This window comes from Pleurodeles waltl, chromosome 10 (genome assembly GCF_031143425.1).
Source record: "Pleurodeles waltl isolate 20211129_DDA chromosome 10, aPleWal1.hap1.20221129, whole genome shotgun sequence".
NCBI classification, from domain to species: domain Eukaryota; kingdom Metazoa; phylum Chordata; class Amphibia; order Caudata; family Salamandridae; genus Pleurodeles; species Pleurodeles waltl.
Window position 1 is genome coordinate 496,999,070 of NC_090449.1, and position 12,816 is coordinate 497,011,885.

The 12,816-nt window shown below is 43.3% G+C and overlaps 1 protein-coding gene across 36 annotated transcripts in view; it reads left to right on the forward strand.

The window, feature by feature from the left end:
* Positions 1–12,816, forward strand: part of MAP4 (microtubule associated protein 4) — a 1,914,856-nt gene that overhangs the window by 1,660,833 nt on the left and 241,207 nt on the right. For 25 of the 36 annotated variants that reach the window (XM_069210826.1, XM_069210834.1, XM_069210837.1 and 22 more), the window contains one exon: positions 398–529. The exons of the other annotated variants lie outside the window; for them this stretch is intronic. In XM_069210826.1, the coding sequence (XP_069066927.1) occupies positions 398–529 (132 nt within the window). The remainder of the gene's footprint in view (positions 1–397; positions 530–12,816) is intronic. 36 annotated transcript variants of the gene reach the window in all.

Genomic DNA, 12,816 nt, shown 5'->3' on the forward strand with positions numbered 1-12,816 from the left:
TTCAGGGTTTAAAACAGGTTTATAACAGGTTGTGTTGCTGGCCAGACTTTAGTACATTCATATATAGAAAGAGTAGATACACTAGTAGCAAAACTAATTGGATTGATATTGCCACCTTATACATGGTAAAGGAATGTTAAAAATGTTTTTAGTGCATACAGCATGATGCGGAAAGTCAAGGTCTTGGTGAGTCCTCACTTCCATCTTGTGTTTCATATTAGCTCCGATTGTCTGAAATGCACAAGGACTGTGCTATGTTCCCTTTCTTGTCCTATTTGTGTGTAGTTGTCTTTTTCTGTTTTCATTTCTCATTGATGTTGTTTTATTTGTCATTGTTGATCAACGTTTTGCTTTTGTTTTTGTGATTTGAACTCACCAAACATTTGTCTCCATTTAGGCGAAAGTAGAGAAAAGGCCAGAATCTGCGGGGGCAATCCGAAAGCCCTCCGCCCCCCTTCCAGTAACTAGAACAGCCACTACTAAAACGACTGTCTCGAAAGAGACTGCGCAAAAAGATTCTAACGGGAGAGTGAGTGTTTTCTTTTAAGACATTTGCCTTGTTAAGAAGAAAGCGGAGAAAAACAATGTTTCTCAAGTCTATTTGTGTTCAGTCTCCGTTGTTATACTTTCTTCTTTGCAATGTTGCACAATTTCCCCTCCTCCCATTTTTGAATCCCATACCCTCTTCTACATATACCTTCTGTATCCTAGTTGGATTTAATTCGAATTGTCGTATTAAGTAATTACACATTTGGCAATCAAAGCACTATTTTTCTTGTTTGACTGGTAGTGTGTGTGTGCTGCTATTTGCCTTGTGGTTAATTACAATCTGTTATTTGTGTGTTTCTCTCTTAAAATCGTGGCCCATCATTTGCCTGGTGTGCCTAAGCTTTCTCTAGCATAATCGTTTTTAAAGCTCCTTTTAAGTTGTGGAACTATGTTCTAGCACTTGCGGAGTATAATAAAATAAGAGAGGCATTCTTTAAGCAACATGGTGTCAAATGTTTGAGAAATGTGTTTTTTGAAATTAGAACTCCATTAGACCTTCTTGTTGCACCCCCGCCCAACCCCTCCCAGCCTACCCCCCATGTCATTGAGTCTAATGTCACTCTTGGAAGGTGGAAATACATTTTTTTTTTTTTTAGGGGGAGGGTGGGAAGGATTCTATTGGCTCGTAATTACATCAACAAAAGCACACTGATATTTTGTTGGTAATCAATTTCTTCGTACACTCGCTGGAGGAAATTCTGAATTTCACATTAAAGTACTTGGTCAGAACTTTTGATGTGTGCCATCTGAGTCGGTCAATACACTTTCTACTCAACATCTTTACTACTTTTAAATAGATTACAACTATGGTCTAAATTCCCTCCATCCGCTAAATATGATCCCCTCTTTCAAAGTAAGAAGCAGTTGTTGTAAATTAGCATTGAGTGGATAAACTTATGTAATCCATGTCCTCGAAACATTATGGCATTCGTAGCAACATCACTATCTCCTTGAAGATTAAATAAAATGCCTTTGTCCACATGGATGTTAACACAAAACATAGTGCATGCTCAAGATTGTATTTGAATTGCTTAATTTTAATGTGATCTTGCTACTTAAAGACTCAAAACCTCATGTCTTAAGCTTTTAGACTTGGAGAAACCCAATTGGCTTTCCCCATCAACAAATATGGTCTTAGGAAGAATCAATCTTACCCCTTCTAGCACTGGGTCTACCATTATGAATGACATATGCTTCTCAGGCAGGGCAAAGTGATCTCTGCCTCACAATTTCTTATTAGAATTCAATTAACCAGTAAACTGATCTTGAAAGAATATAGTTATAATTTTATCGAGTGTACTGGACGCACCAAGAGGATAGTCCAGGGAAATTATGCTTTTCCCCGCTTGGCAACAGGAACCTGAGAGTAGCCAGTATTTTCTTAATATATATTTATATGCGGTATATGACATATTGTTTTTTGCTTTTTATATATATCTGTCCAGGTTTGTTTTTCATTGATTCATTTGCCGTTTTCAATTTATTTAAATTATTTCTTTTGTTCATTCTGAACAACTTCAAACTCTGAATTTACGTGCTCTTTTTCTCGCTGCATGCTCTCCACTTCTACCTAGCATTTGTGTGGTTGGGTACAGGAGCTCTATTTTAAACACTTTAGACTTATTTTCCTTGCCCCAGAGAAGACCCCTTTCTCTGTAAATGTTTAAAAAAAAAATCATACATCATTTTTCAAATAAACTTTGCAAACAATCAACCTCTCAGCTTCGGGAATTTGTTACATAGTCACTGGTCCATTTTCATTAAGACTTTTAGCCACATTTGTCTGCTAAGGTGTACACTGTACATTTGTGGACATTGATGCTTTCTGATTCACTATTCTGTCGTTTATTTCTCCTTAAATTCTTTCATTCACACAAAAAGGTAGACCAAAAAAGTATTCTGAACTTGATCGATCCTGTAATTTTTGACCCATGACAAAGTAAGTCAGTTTAAGCACTCTCATCTCCATTTTTTTGTTATATTGGATATTTATGTAGGGCAGACCGTAGATGAAAGCAGAATACAGGGTATAGCTACTGCAGATATTACTGTTCGATGGCATGTGTAGCTATAGATAAACATGCTTTGCATAAGTCCGTTATCTAGTGTTGAGCTTGGACTGTTGCAATTTGTTTTTCTTCAAAGAATATTTTCAAGTCACAAGATCGAGTGACTCCTTCTCTCGGTGATACTGTGCATGGTCATCGAGTCCTTTGTTAGAGTGTTTTCTTTCCTCCCTTGTGTTTCCTCTCACTCGGCTGAATCTCGGTTCGGTACCTTCTGAACTTTATTTCCACTTTTCTATCAACGTCAGTAAAGTTTTTGATTGAGTTTTCTTTACTATTAATAGTCGATCCGATTTCTATCGTCTGGGTCGATTAAACTCCCTCAGGGGAGTCCACGCCCTTTTTTGGGCCTACTTTGACAATTGTAGTCGGAGAATGATAGGCTGATGGAACCAAATCTGTTTCGGTTCTTTTCTCTGTGTCACTCCAAGTTTCCCTACACAGATCAATACTTGGGGCCTGATTACGACCTTGGCGGATGGGATACTCCATCACAAATGTGACAGATATCCCACCTGCTGTTTTACAAGTTCCATAGGATATAACGGAACTTGTAATATGGCAGACTCGGTATCCCCCACGTTTGTGACGTAGTATAGCATTCGCCAAGGTCGTAATCAGGCCCCAGGTGTGTAACTTGTGTCTGTCTCCGGAACACAAAGAGGAGATCTGCGACACCTGTAGATCTTTTAAGTCGAAGAAGACTTTCCGGGACTGAAGAGTGCGTCAACTAGAAATGGTGTCAAAAGCAACAGAAGAGACACCAGACAACTTCGGAGAAGAGCACGCGCAGAAAGAAATAGGACACCACTCAGCCTTCTCCATTTGGGACTGATCCGGATCGAGATCTGGATGTCAAGAGCCAGTCCATCCCACTGGCACAGTACGTGAGTACATCAACACTGTTGCACAAAATAAAGACTGTTAAAAAGGCTCCTTCATTGGTCGTCCGTCCTCCACTGCCCTCTGGCCATAGTAGGAGCCGAAAAACACATTTGGATGCCCCACTTTCTGGTTCGGCACTGAAAATACAAAATACCAAAATGCTTTCTGCACTCACCAAACAGACATCTCAGTCTGTTTCTGCATCGAGCTGAAAATAGGACATTTCCACTTCGGAGCCGAAAAAATCACCAGCCGTTTCAGAGCTGGCATTTTTGGTTCAAGTAAAACTTTCAGTATCGAAGGGTTCGGAGCTGAAAGCTGTAATCACTAAACCTTCTACAGCTACAACAGAGGAGTTGTCTTCTATAGAGCCGATACTTGAAGTAATGGACGCTGGATAGTGGAAGCTTCAAATACAAAAAGGAACAGGAAGAATTATAACTTCCACTCTTATTCCGATTAAAAGGAGACTTACATTTCAAGAGACGTTGGATGCTGGGCCTCCCCCTAAAAAAGTATCCAAAGAAAAGGACAAGGCTTCAGAACAACCTCTGCCTTCACCACCTCATTCTCCTGTACTTCCTTCTACTCCGTCAACATCACCTCCACGTTCTATTCATACACAGTTCTCTCCACAAGCATCATCAGCACCACCTCATAGGGATGATTTAAGTGATGTTCAGCAGATTCAGACCTATGGGATCTATACTGATCCTATCTTATCCAATGACCCTGACTTATATCCAACAAGGCCTGTTCCTCCTGAAGGTACCACTGCTTATGTGCAGCTACATACAAACCAAATTGAAGAGGACTTTTTATTCAACACCTTAACAATTATACACAGAGTACCAATGTCTACCTATGCTTCCAGGCATGCTTAGACATGCTAATGATATATTTAAAGAACATGCCAAAGCAAGGTTTCTCATACCAAGGGTAGATAAAAAGTGTAAAGCTGCACCCTCTGATCCAGCTTTTATGAAAACACAGCTACCTTCTGACTCCATAGTGGTAAGTGCGACACAAAAAATTGCTAATAGTTAGTCCACAGGGGATGCTCCTCCTTCAGGTAAGGAGAGTAAAAAACTAGACACAGCGGGCAAAAGAGTGGCTGCTCAAGCTGCTAATCATTGGAGAATTGCAAATTCTCAAGCTCTCCTGATGAGGTATGACAGGGCCCACTGGGACAAAATGGAAGAACTATTACAATATCTTCCACAAGAACATCAAAAAGGATGACAGGAGATAGTAGCAGAGGGACAGGCCATCTCAAATAATTCCATCAGATGTGCCACTGATGCAGCCGACACAGCAGCATGTGGGATTAACACTAGTGTGATTATAAGATGGCACACATAGTTTAGGTGCTCAGTTTTCAAACCTGAAATTTAATAAGCGGTATTGAACATGACTTTTGATAAAAAGCATCTAATTGTCCCGGAGGTGAACACCATTATAGAAAAATGTAAAAAGGACTCTGAAATAGCTAAAGCCATGGATGTTATACACTACACCCACTAAGTTCGTAGCCCACAATTTAGAGGTAGCTTCAAAGTATCACGTACAGAGCCTTCCACCTCACAAAAAAAAACAGCACATTTCTATAATAGAGGTTACTTTAAAGGATCATATAGAGGATCAAACAACAGAGGAAGAGGTAAAACATCTGCCTCAGGAGGTTTTTCCTCTACCACAAAACAGTGACTGTTTACAAATCCTTCCATACATCTCCTGTGGGAGGAAGACTGGTAATTTGTTATCTACAATGGTACAACATCACCACAGACCAGTGGGGTCTATCAATTATCCAAAATGGCTATTGTCTAGAACTCACTTCCACTCCACCAAACATTCCTCCTTGTTTCCACAAACTCTCTCACGACCATCTTGTTCTACTAAAAGAGGAGGTGCAGTCCCTTCTTCTCAAAAGGGGTTTAGGACCAGTTCCTCCATCCCAACAAGGGTTAGTAGTATATTAGTTGTACTTCGTTATATCAAAATAAAATAAGGATGGATCCTTAAGACCATTTCTAGATCTCAGGCTGCTCAATCTAGCCATATTTTCAGAGCATTTTCACATGGTCACTCTGCAAGACGTTATTCCTCTATTACAGCAAGGAGATTACATGACCGCACTCGATCTCAAATACGTTTATTTCCATATTCCCATACATTCAGCATACCGCAAATATCTACAATTTGTTATTGTAGGAAAGCATCACCAATTCAAAGTACTACCATTCGAGGTAACAACAGTCTTAAGAGAATTCACAAAATGCTTGGCGGTAGTAGCCGAATTCCTCAGAAGACAACACATACACGTTTTCCCATATCTGGATGATTGGCTCATAAAAGCAAATACCATTCAAACATGCCAGCAATAATTCTTCTACACAATTTGGGATTCACAATAAATTACCTCAAATCCCATTTTCAGCCCTCACAAATACAACCTTATCTGGGAGCAATTCTGAGCCAGCATTAGCATATCCAAACCAAGTAAGAATTCAAGCTTTTCAAAATCTCCTCTCTCGACTACAACAGAATCATACTCACACAGTAAAACTTATGATGCAACTGTTGGGGATGATGGCTTCGTGTATAGCCATTGTTCCCCATGCCAGACTCACCGCTCTTGGCAATGGTGGAATCCCACCAACCTTTCAAAAGAGCGGCTCTTTCAGGACCCTGTGCCTCAGATCACTCTTGCAACAGATACATCACAGATTGGTTGGGGAGCTCACCTCAACAACCTCACCATACAAGGGAAATGGGATCTCATTCAACAGACTTAGCACATCAATTATTTGGAGTTGCCAGCAGTCTTTCTATAACTGAAGGCATTCCTTACACAAATCTCACACAAGGTTGTGTTAGTCTGTACAGACAGTATGACAACAATATATTATCTGGAAAAACAGGTTGGGGGACACTCATCTCAGTTGTCCCTTCTAGCTCAGACAATTTGGAAGTGGGTGATTAACAAACACATTCAATTAATGGCAGAATATCTCCAGGGAATGGACAATCAGCTAGTGGACCTATTAAGCAGAACACAGCAACAAGTCCACAAATTGGAAATTCACCACAAGTACTTCAACAATACTTTCACCTATGGGGAACACCAGAAATAGATGTCTTCGCCACTGCAAAAAACTCAAAATGCCAAAACTTTGCATCCAGAAACCCACACCCTCAGTCCAAGGGCAATGCTCTATGGATGAATTGGTCAGGGATATTTGTTACGGTGTTCTGCCTCCCACTCGTTTAATTTCTAGTACGCAAATTGAAACAAATATCATTCACCATGATTCTTGTAGCCCCCACATGGGCACGTCAGCCTTCGTATACAACGCTGTTGATTCTGTCTGTGGTTCCACATACCAAATGTCCAACCTGACCGGACCTTTTGTCTCAAAAGAGAGGTCAAATCTGACACCCAAAACACTCAATCATGCGATTTGGCTTCTGAAGTCATAGAGTTTGGGTATTTACAACTTCCTTCTGAATGTATGGACATTCCCAAAGAAGCACGCAGACCTACAACTAGACGGTGTTATGCTGCTAAATGGAAACATTTTGTATATTACTGCCAACCTAAAAATATTGATCCACTTAAAGCTTCTGTACCAGACGTTTGTTATTTGCTACATTTACAAATACAAATTTAGCATAGTCTTCTATAAGACTTCACTTAGCAGCCATAGCCACTTATCTCCAGAACAGAAAACATGTTTCTTTATTTAGAATCCCTGTTATTAAGGCATTTATGGAAGGGCTTAAAAGAGATTTTCCACCCAGAGTTCCTTCTGCTCCTGTATGGAAACTGAACATTGTACTTACTAGACTTATGGGTCTGCCATTAGAACCCATGCATTCTTGCTCATTGCAATTTCTTTCATGGAAGGTTGCTTTTTTGGTAGCTAGAACTTCCCTAAGAAGAGTAAGTGAAATCCAAGTGTTCACTTTGGAGGAACCTTTTTTCCAAGTTCACAAAGATAAAATAGTTCTTAGGACAAACCCTAAATTCCTACCTAAAGTAGTCTCACCATTTCACATTAACCAATTAGTGGAGTTTCCAGTCTTTTTTCCCCACAGCCAGACTCAACTGCTGAAAGAGCTTTCCATACACTAGACTTTAAAAGAGCTCTTATGTTTTACATTTTCAGGACAAAAACGTTAGGAAAATCAAAACAACTTTTTGGAGCTTTTTTAATGCCCCACAAAGGTAATCCAATTTCAAAGAATGGATTTGCAAGAAAGATAGTCAAGTGTATTCAAACTTGTTATCTTAAAGCTAAAAGACAACTACCAGTAGCTCATAAAGCACACACTACCAGGGGAAAAAAGGCCTTTTTAGGTAACATTCCAATAGCAGATATTTGCAAAGCTGCTTCTTGGTCTACACCACACACTTTCACTAAACATTATTGTGTAGATGTTCTATCTCCTCAAGAAGCAAATGCTGGCCAAGCAGTCCTTAGGACACTTTTTCAAGCTACTCCAACTCCTACAGGCTAGCCACTGCTTATTTGGAGGGTACTGCTTTCCAGTCTGTGCAAACCATGTGTATCAACAGCTACAAATGCCATTGAATGGAAAATTTTACTTACTCAGTAGACATCTGTTTGTGGCATGTAGTGCTATAGATTAGCATGCGCCCTCCCTCCTCCCCGGAAGCCTGTAGTCATTGTACTACAACATATTGTAAATATGTACATACATTGCATGGCTATCTCTTTTTCATTATTATATATATATATATATATATATATATATATATATATATATATATATATATATATATGTTCGATGGCATGTGTAGCTGCAGATACACATACTGTGCATATTTTGTCATCAAGTGTTGGGCTTGGAGTGTTACAAGTTGTTTTTCTTCTAAGAAGTCTTTTTTTCGAGTCACGGGATCGAATGACTCCTCCTCTCGGTGATAGTGCGCATGGGCGTCGACTCCTTTGTTAGATTGTTTTCTTTCTGCCGTTGGATTCGGACGTGTTCCCTCTCGCTCCGGGACTTTCGGTTTGGAAATCTCTATTTTCTCAAACTTTTCTCATACCGTCGGTATTGTTTCGAAAGCGATTTCTTCTGCAGTCGATCCGATAGTACCATCGGGATCAAGGAAACGCCCTTTCGGGTGCTCGTGGCCACTTTGGGCCTGGTTGTTCCTACTGCATCATAGCCTAATGGATCGGACCCCGTTCCAATTCTGTCCTCGGTGCCACGCAAAATTTGCTCACATCGACTAGCACTTGGTCTGTAATCTCTGCCTTTCTCCGGTACATTGAGAAGAAACCTGTGAGGTGTCGGTCTTTTCGAATTGAAGAAAACGTTTTGCAATCGAAGTGCACGAAGACTGGAGATGGCGTCCAACCATACAGAGTCTTGCACCGACACTCTCGAACAGAAGCAGGCACAAACGGCAGTTTCGATCCCAGACTCCAACTCCGAGCAGGGTTCAGATGACGACAGCCAGCCAACAGCAGCAGCGCAATACGTGAGTACACGTGCCCCAATACCTGACTTTAAAACATCAGGCAAGGCCTTGGGTGCCAAAAGCAAAGCAAAACACAACGCTGTGGGATAGCGTAACTGGATGGACGGAATGCGGAACCAATCAAACATTCACCCCCAGTCACAGATCTGGGTTTAATCCATCCATTATTTTGCTCACCATGCCACCCCAGTTTGAACCCAGCCATATGCAAATCAGTCTTGACCCTGTTCCTCATGGGAACAGTCCAGCCCGAACTGCCAGGCCAGGTTCTCCCTGGACCGGAAACAAGCATCCTGGGACCGGTTTTGGGGTTTCACCCCTCATCAGCCAGGCTAGCTTGAATCCAGTGGCACAGTGAGCCCGGGACCCACGTCTGGGCATACCCGGCGCACTTAGGGCGGCAAAAGCAAAGCAAAACACAACGCTGTGGGATAGCGTAACTGGATGGACGGAATGCGGAACCAATCAAACATTCACCCCCAGTCACAGATCTGGGTTTAATCCATCCATTATTTTGCTCACCATGCCACCCCAGTTTGAACCCAGCCATATGCAAATCAGTCTTGACCCTGTTCCTCATGGGAACAGTCCAGCCCGAACTGCCAGGCCAGGTTCTCCCTGGACCGGAAACAAGCATCCTGGGACCGGTTTCGGGGTTTCACCCCTCATCAGCCAGGCTAGCTTGAATCCAGTGGCACAGTGAGCCCGGGACCCACGTCTGGGCATACTCGGCGCACTTAGGGCGGCAAAAGCAAAGCAAAACACAACGCTGTGGGATAGCGTAACTGGATGGACGGAATGCGGAACCAATCAAACATTCACCCCCAGTCACAGATCTGGGTTTAATCCATCCATTATTTTGCTCACCATGCCACCCCAGTTTGAACCCAGCCATATGCAAATCAGTCTTGACCCTGTTCCTCATGGGAACAGTCCAGCCCGAACTGCCAGGCCAGGTTCTCCCTGAGTGTTTGCATTGTCAGCACTCCGTCCATCATCATTTTGTTTTGCTAATGTTGCCCTAAGTGGGAAGGGTATGCCCAGACGTGGGTCCCGTGCTTCCCATGCCACTGGATTCAAGCTAGCCTGGCTGATGAGGGGTGAACCCCGAAACCGGTCCCAGGATGCTTGTTTCCAGTCCAGGGAAGACCTGTCCTGGCAGTTCGGGCTGGACTGTTCCCATAGGGAACAGGGTCAAGACTGATTTGCATATGGCTGGGTCCAAACTGGAATGGCATGGGCAGCAAAAAAACGATGGATTAAACCCAGATCTGTGACTGGGGGTGAGTGTTTGCATTGTCAGCACTCCGTCCATCATCATTTTGTTTTGCTAATGTCGCCCTAAGTGGGAAGGGTATGCCCAGACGTGGGTCCTGTGCTTCCCATGCCACTGGATTCAAGCTAGCCTGGCTGATGAGGGGTGAAACCCCGAAACCGGTCCCAGGATGCTTCTTTCCAGTCCAGGGAAGACCTGTCCTGGCAGTTCGGGCTGGACTGTTCCCATAGGGAACAGGGTCAAGACTGATTTGCATATGGCTGGGTCCAAACTGGAATGGCATGGGCAGCAAAAAAACGATGGATTAAACCCAGATCTGTGACTGGGGGTGAGTGTTTGCATTGTCAGCACTCCGTCCATCATCATTTTGTTTTGCTAATGTCGCCCTAAGTGGGAAGGGTATGCCCAGACGTGGGTCCCGTGCTTCCCATGCCACTGGATTCAAGCTAGCCTGGCTGATGAGGGGTGAAACCCCGAAACCGGTCCCAGGATGCTTGTTTCCAGTCCAGGGAAGACCTGTCCTGGCAGTTCCGGCTGGACTGTTCCCATAGGGAACAGGGTCAAGACTGATTTGCATATGGCTGGGTCCAAACTGGAATGGCATGGGCAGCAAAAAAACGATGGATTAAACCCAGATCTGTGACTGGGGGTGAGTGTTTGCATTGTCAGCACTCCGTCCATCATCATTTTGTTTTGCTAATGTCGCCTTAAGTGGGAAGGGTATGCCCAGACGTGGGTCCCGTGCTTCCCATGCCACTGAATTCAAGCTAGCCTGGCTGATGAGGGGTGAAACCCCGAAACCGGTCCCAGGATGCTTGTTTCCAGTCCAGGGAAGACCTGTCCTGGCAGTTCGGGCTGGACTGTTCCCATAGGGAACAGGGTCAAGACTGATTTGCATATGGCTGGGTCCACACTGGAATGGCATGGGCAGCAAAAAAACGATGGATTAAACCCAGATCTGTGACTGGGGGTGCGTGTTTGCATTGTCAGCACTCCGTCCATCATCATTTTGTTTTGCTAATGTCGCCCTAAGTGGGAAGGGTATGCCCAGACGTGGGTCCCGTGGTTCCCATGCCACTGGATTCAAGCTAGCCTGGCTCATGAGGGGTGAAACCCCGAAACCGGTCCCAGGATGCTTCTTTCCAGTCCAGGGAAGACCTGTCCTGGCAGTTTGGGCTGGACTGTTCCCATAGGGAACAGGGTCAAGACTGATTTGCATATGGCTGGGTCCAAACTGGAATGGCATGGGCAGCAAAAAAACGATGGATTAAACCCAGATCTGTGACTGGGGGTGAGTGTTTACATTGTCAGCACTCCGTCCATCATCATTTTGTTTTGCTAAGGCCTTGGGTGCATCACTGCTGTCAAGCATTAATCATTGACTGACCCTTGGGTTAGTTGTCGAAAAAGGGCAAAACACTGCATCAACAGGTTACCACGCCTGTTTCGGTATCAAGCCGAAAAATACAAGACTCAATCTCTGAACCGAGTCGACGCCCAGCATCATCGGATCCAAAAAGAGTACTATCAGCTTCGGAGCCAAAACCTCGGCTACCAGCTTCGGACCCGAAACATCTCGGTCCAACTCTGGAGCCGAAAAAGGCAATGTTTACAGAGGAGAGAGGGCTTTCAGCACAAATGAAACAGGTGCCCAAAACATTTACTGAACATTCCTCTAAGAGCACAAAACATACCTCTGAACATCAGATGGAGGAATCGGACATTCAAACTATTTTTGGAGGTTATGGACAGCAAGCAAAGGAGAATCCAAATCCAGAAAGAGACTGGAAAAATTATTACTTCTCCGCCTCCACATACTAAAAGAAAGTTAGCATTTCAGGAGACTCTTGATACTGCCCTACCACTGGCAAAAATGTATAAGCAGAAGGAAAAACCGAAACCTCTTGAGCTTTCTGCACCACATTCACTGCAACTTTCTTTTTCACCACAACTTCTCACTCCACCACCTTCACCATCACACACTCACACTTCCTCACAAGCAGAAGAAAGAGGTGTTTCCAGTTACACTGTATACCCATGGGACATGTATGGTTCAGATTCTATCGCATCTAACGATCCGGATCTCTACCCTACCAGACCATCTCCACCATAGGATAGTACAGCATATAACCAAGTTATATCCAGGGCAGCTTCATACCATTGAGTACAAATGCATGCAGAACCTTAAGAGGAGGATTTCCTTTTTAATGCCTTACCCTCAACTCATAAGCAATACCAGTGTTTAACAATGCTTCCTGGTATGCTTAAGCACGCAAAAGAAATATTTAAAAAACTGCTAAAGCTAGGATTCTGACACTGAGGATTGACGGAAAATATAGACCCAATTTACATCACACAGCAATTACCACCAGGTTCTATTGTGGTCAGTGCAGCCAGGAAGCGCACCAATAGTCAGTCTTCTGGGGATACCCCACCCCCTGACAAAGAAAGCCGTAAATTTGATGCTGTGGGGAAAAGGGTGGCAACACAAGCAGCCAACCAATGGCATATTGCCAATTCCCAGG